Source organism: Gymnoscopelus braueri (assembly GCF_963280865.1).
Source record: "Gymnoscopelus braueri genome assembly, chromosome: 19".
Taxonomy (NCBI): domain Eukaryota; kingdom Metazoa; phylum Chordata; class Actinopteri; order Myctophiformes; family Myctophidae; genus Gymnoscopelus; species Gymnoscopelus braueri.
Genome location: NC_137621.1, coordinates 31,856,176 through 31,862,576, shown reverse-complemented (window position 1 = coordinate 31,862,576; position 6,401 = coordinate 31,856,176). Strand labels below are relative to the sequence as shown.

Below are 6,401 nucleotides of genomic sequence, written 5' to 3'. Positions count from 1 at the left end.
TAGCGGGTGCAATGCAAGCTGTAGCCAGGAATTTAAGAAATCATTATCAGCATCTTGGAAGTCACTTTTAGTCCATTTACAGTATTTTACATTTGCAAGCTTCATGCAGACCATGTCAAAACGCCTACTTCTGGTTTCTACAAACAGGTAGATACAGTCCATGCTCATATTCCACTCAGATGAGCATTTGACTCTGACATGTGACATGCTTCGGTCAAATCTTTCATTGGGACCTGTAGAAGGGGTTGGTAGAAAGACAAAGAAAATCCGATCAACCATGCAACATAATAAAATAATATATTTGTTACTGCACCAGTGTAGAGAAACCCTTATATAGTTGGTTTCTTAATCAAATTGAATGAGATTACGGTTGGTGGGTCACTCACTGCCAGGCGGTGTTGCTTGCGTAGATGCTGAACTCGGAGCTGGTCCATGGCACAGACAGTCTCTCCTATAGGCTGCTTCAGCTCACTGGAAAACATCTCAATCAGGGACTGGGGGATCCCATATCGGCCATACTGTTAACAGGATACAGCTGTGTGTGAATTTCTACTGTAGTTGGATTTATGTAGTCATAAGATGACGACAAAACACTGTCTACAGTGGTTCCAGATGGATACGTCCATTACGATAAAAATAAGAAATAGTCTAGGAATATGTGTAATTAAAGTGGGAAATATTCACTCTGTAACACAATGAGTGTTCAAAGATTAGATTACACATAATTATGCATCATTTTATGTATACGACGGTTTTTACTTCCAATTAACTTTAAGCAAAGGATCTTTAAAGTAGTTTAATGGCATTAGGGCCCATAATAGCAAGAGTTAAAGGACGACTTCACCCATTTTCAACCCATCTTCATATAATTGGTCATCACTAATAGTCATGATAAAATGGTAAAAAAAAAAGAAGGGCTGTGGACACTTCAGAAAACTGCCTACCAGTGACATCATCGTTTAGCAGATAATTTTTTTCAAACAAATGTTTTATTTTATTTTTTATTAACGCGAGAACAATGGCTTCCATTAAAGCATGCTATCTTTCCAGGAATAGAAAGCCTGTGGTTTCTATTAGCTTGGATTCCCCATTGATGTCACTGGTAGGTGGGTTTCTGAAATGTCCACAGCCCTCCTCTGAGACACAGACCAAGTAGACGAAAATGATACCATATTATAATGAGCATTAGTGAGGACTAATCATATGAAGTTGAAAATGGCTGAAGTCGTCCTTTAATACAAAAACAATAATTTATTAACTCAATGCCCATTTCATCCTTGCAAAACAGTACCTCGTCAGAGAAGGGTTCCATAGTCAGATCAATACCCTGCAGCTGAAGTCTTTCCTCCAGAAGACATTCCAGGTTCACAGACTTAACAGACATTTTCTTCCGTCCCTTCAGCCTGCGGGCTTCACATTGTGCTGAAATTGAAACATTTCTCTTGCCCTCCAAACAGATGGTGTCAGAGGTATTTGTGCACGGAATGTCATGAGCAAGGCTCATCTGAACTGGTAATGGCTCTCTGCATGGATTTGATAAAGGAAGCATTGCTACAGGATGACTGGACTGTCCTCTCTCCACTGTGGGAGGTAATTTCAGGTGTGTGCATGGGGACTTTTGTTCCTGCCTGGGCGTGAGAACAGGCGCCGTTGGTAAAGCCACTTCCAAACTTCCAGGAACAACACCACATAATGCGGTTGATGTTTGAAACCTGCCCTCTGAATGTCTCTGAGGATTTAACATGCGCTGCGTGGACTCCTCAGGCTTAGAAATTCTGACGTGTGTAATTTCCCAATCCTTTGGGATAATAAGTAGTTGTCCTCTGTTCTGGACATCTTTCTTTGTGTGGAGGCTTCCCAGGGAGTGGCAAAGCCTTGGCTGCCTAGTCTCTGCTGCACTAACACCTCCCAGTGCTTCCCAGCTGTGACTCCTGGCTAGGGTTCCACATGGAGGCCGAGTCCTACCCTGGCATAGCAGACTTAAGCTGCTCTTAGGGGGTCTTAAGGAGGGTAGGGTACAGGGCAGGTGTCCCGGTACACTCTGGAGGAAGGTCTTAGTGGACTGGGTGGAAGTCGAGGTCAGGGTTGAGGTAAAAGGAATGGAAGGTTGTTCTGGGGACGGAAGATGGCTTGATTCAAAACCAGACGAGGACCTGCTCATGGAGGAAGATGTCTTTTTGTCCCTCCCTGAAATAAACAAGTGCAACGTGTGCATATCATGCATATTTCAATTTATTGTAAATGTACCTGATATGCGTTTCACTTGCAAATGGAAGAATATAGCGCTATAGTGCAGTACTTAAGTGTTGGAAAGAAAATACACCATTAACTGATGTGAAAGGAAATGGGGGAAAATGTGAGAAGAAAATGTCTAATGAATGAATAAAAAATGAAAAACAAAGAAGAAAAAACAAGACAGGAAACAGGCGAGTAGTCCAGTCTGGTAAAAGCATTGAGCAATTTATTCCTCACGCTCAACTATGACAGTAGCACACTTCAGGACTGTTTTGAGACCAAAGAATTTACACCTCAATCAGAAGTGCTAGTGTTACTTGAACTTTTATCTTATAACAGTTTTATTAATTATATCAGAGTGGACTGTGTTGTCAAGGTTGTCCTCACTATGCGTTTCAATGCATTTTACAATTATACAAAAAAAAGCCATCTTTCAACAAGTATAGTTATACCATTTAGTAAAGTTTTTTTTATTGGTCTGCTTAATGCAGTTTTCAGGCACATCATAAAATATTGCTTAACATTATATAGTACTGAACTAGAAAAATATACACACAAAACAGCAGAATTTTTAAAGAACTATACAAGAGGGGAAACATAAGCAACTCTGACATCATGCTCTTCCCCACATGCCCTTTTAACTTTCACAAGAGCCTTCGATTATGCAGTAAGCATAAGCCTTCGCATTTTTTAAAACTTTTTTTTCTCTTCCCAAGACGTAAACCAATGCAAACAACCACAAAAAAGAATGATCAATTAAGCAAGCTTTCACAGTAAAGAAGTACTGCAATTACCGTTAAATGTTCGGTTTCTTTCTTCTTCTTATTTTTTTTTAACTAGTACTTTCATCACGCCTTGGTTCAACAGTCACCACTTTCAGCAAACGTGAAAAACCACCACGCGATTCACAACAGCAGATGTATTTGTGTAAGCAGACCTACAGGCAGCTCTACACAGAAACTGTACAGGTATTCTGAGATGTGGGTAATCTAGAAAAGCGTGCACCCCCCCGCCTCCCTTGTGAATTCACAAACGAGATGGTAATTCTTGTAAAGAAAGGCGATAGTATCTCAAATGAATTGAAGCAGGAGGGCACGGATCGTAAGACAGCCTTTTCCATCCAATGCTGAGGAAACAGAACAAATAATGACTGACAGAAAAAAAAAAAAAGTATGCAAGGAGGCGGGAAAAAAATGAGAGTTGCATATGCATGAGCGACAGGGAAAGAGCCTTTCCGAAAGAGCATGAAAAACTGAAGTTTGGTTTGGAATGCTCAAGCATGAAGACCACGGTGTCCTTAGTGACGAAGGAGGGCAGAAGCGGAGGACAGTGATCCGGTCACAGGCGACTCAGGCTGTCATTACCGTTCTCCAAATTCTCGCTGCTCTCGTAGCAGCCAGAGTCCCTCGGCGAGTCGCCCAGAAGGCCACGTCTGTCTAGGAGCAGCTTCTCTTGTGAGCCTCCAGACTGGCCGCTTCGCTCCGGGTCACTGCTACCTGCAAGGCACAACAGAAGCACCTCCAAGGTCAACAACACATGTACTGTTGTCTTTTATATTGGATTTTATTTATACTGCTGTTCTTTACATTGCATTGTATTTGTATTGCTGTATTTTACACTGCATTGGGCTGTGCAGTTTTGTTGCCATTTTAAAAAATCTCCCCAATTTAGCCGTTAGTTGGTCGTTGATGCCAAACACCAAGTTGCTGGTCCAGCAACAAGGACACAATGCCCTGCTGGATTCTCACCCGCAACCAATGGAAATTGTTGAAATGCCTGCCCGGCCAACCCGGAGTAGTGGTGGACAAAGTACTCAACGCTAGTACTTCAAAGTATAGATATTCATGGTCAAACATTACTCAAATACAAGTGAAATTTTGAAATTTGAAATTTATTAAAGTACTGGAGTACTTGCTTTTAAAAATAATTAAATATTCAAAAGTACAAAATTACAAAGTAGGCCTACATTTTATTTTTATGATGAGTGCATTGTTGTATTAAAATGTAGACATTTTCCATCTGATACGGAATTAAGAAAAATAAAGAAGGAACTGAAAACTCAACCATGTCTACCGTACATGATTTGTAGCTGGACCTGCAGTGCTTAGCCACCGAAAACCGGATGAATGAGTTATGAAACTAAATGTGTGTATGTTGTTGTCTCAGACCCACCATCATATTCCTGCAGCAGCTCCACAGCCGTGAGCAGCACAGCTCTGTGCTGAGGGTCTCTGATGTTCAGCTCATCCAGGTCCTCTTCCTCCAGAAGCTTGAAGGTGTCCAGGTCCTCGTAGCCGTTGAACAGGAATGTGGGAAGGTGCTCCTGGGGAGGAAAGAGAACACAAAGGTCAAATATTAAACCACACAACACTGGCATCCCTATTTTGGGAATGTTATTATAGAGAAAGATTACTTCTTTTTTTTTCTCAAAATTTACAAATAAATCCACAACAATTAATCAATTTCCAAATATTAAAAAATAGAGAACATAGAAGATCTACAAACTCGTCTATTTTTGCTATTCATATGTCATATGACTACGTTTATGTATAGGGCTTAAGTAAGTGGTTAAGTGGGGGGGATCTAATGCTGCCAAGTTCAAGACACAATTGTTTACTGTCAAGACACAATAGTTTACTGTGCATTTGTTGCTAATGTGCCATAATAATTTCCTTCCAGGAAAATAAAATCGATTTCTACATATCTCTGTTTGATTAATGTATTACTTTGAGGTTGATGCGATCAAGGAGCTCCTCGACAGAGGTGGGTTTGGGTTGCCGGGCCTTCCTCCTCCTGCGGGTCTTTTTGGGCTTTGCCACCTCTTCATGCAGGACATCGACATAGATGAATTTGAAGGTGCCGACTTTCCCGTTTAGCAGGCCCATCCATGTACCCATTGGTGGCTTGCTGATGACATCAATGACATCTCCAATCTGAAAAAAAAACAGAGGAATTAATTATAGACTGACCGTGCACAAAGATTAATGGTAGAGTAGTGGGAATGTGGTGATGCGTAGGCAACATTGTGCTTTAGTCTACTAATCAGGGCAGTATGAAAGATCTTCAAGTTATAGTGTGCACCTTTTTCAATAAAAAAAAATATATTTTATACATAATCCTTCACTGGCATATTTCTCACAATAACCATTCCACATAAATGTGTTGTGTGACCACTTCTCTGAATACCATTTTAGTCACACAAGTGTCTGCTGATGCCCCTGACACTTCTGCCAAAATGACAACAGCACTCACAGGAAGTGCTTTGGAACTGGAATGGTATTTTGTCTCTCTTTTATTTTGATGTATTACTAGAGAAGTCAGCAGCAAAAACAAGCTACGAACATGCTGTAATGACCACATAGCTAAACACTCACAAAAAGCAGAAGTTACACAGTATAACTTTATATTGAATTCAAACCAGGGTCACAGGGACCTGTCCCCAAATTGAACCAATGTAAAAGGACTAATTTAACACAGGTAATTTATCACATTTTTCTTATTGGAACTTCTGAACTGCCTTACCTTGAGTTTAAGGGAGTCTGTGTCATATGGGCTTGGAGTGAAGTCAGTGTGGACCAGAGCGCGTCCACAGAAAGGTCCTCTGTAAGGCAGTTCATCTTCCTCCCCATCCTCGGATTTGACACTCTCCCTGTTGCTGTTGGAGGAGTCAGTGGTACCCACCGTTTGACCACCTGCAGACAGCACCAACCACGTGGCGTTATGAATATTGAATATTTGTAGTAGGTCAATGTCAGCTTCTATTGTACCGAAAGGGACATTTGTATTGCAGGGAGAGTATGCTAAAGCATACGCTAGGAGTCATCAATGCAAAGTTCTGACACACACACACGCACACACACACACACACACACACACACACACACACACACACACACACACACACACTTACTCATAGAACTCTGTCCACTGAGTGAGCTCCTGAGACTCTCCACAGACCCTCCTGGCTTCAGTTTGGATTTTGCCAGAGAGTCTCGGTCAGTGTGGGGGGACTGGGGGCAGCTAGATATGTGGTCAGGGCTCGACTACAGGACAGAGAAAGAATGCTTAGTTCTACTTTGCACACAGCGCCACAACAGTTCTTCAGACTGATTACTGTTTTGAAGTGTAAACTGAATCGGTTTTCCAGCGCGACACAAAATGTTCTT

The 6,401-nt window shown here is 41.5% G+C and overlaps 1 protein-coding gene across 5 annotated transcripts in view; it reads right to left on the bottom strand.

The window, feature by feature from the left end:
* Positions 1–6,401, bottom strand: part of sash1b (SAM and SH3 domain containing 1b) — a 69,567-nt gene that overhangs the window by 1,340 nt on the left and 61,826 nt on the right. For 4 of the 5 annotated variants that reach the window (XM_080414880.1, XM_080414882.1, XM_080414883.1 and 1 more), the window contains 8 exons: positions 6,146–6,278; positions 5,758–5,927; positions 4,962–5,168; positions 4,408–4,558; positions 3,600–3,731; positions 1,292–2,187; positions 387–518; positions 102–233 (listed from right to left, as the gene is read on the bottom strand). In XM_080414880.1, the coding sequence (XP_080271006.1) occupies positions 165–233; positions 387–518; positions 1,292–2,187; positions 3,600–3,731; positions 4,408–4,558; positions 4,962–5,168; positions 5,758–5,927; positions 6,146–6,278 (1,890 nt within the window). In that variant the 3' untranslated portion in view covers positions 102–164. Of the gene's footprint in view, positions 1–101; positions 234–386; positions 519–1,291; positions 2,188–3,599; positions 3,732–4,407; positions 4,559–4,961; positions 5,169–5,757; positions 5,928–6,145; positions 6,279–6,401 lie in introns of those variants that run through there. The other variant, XM_080414881.1, reaches the window with a different exon arrangement.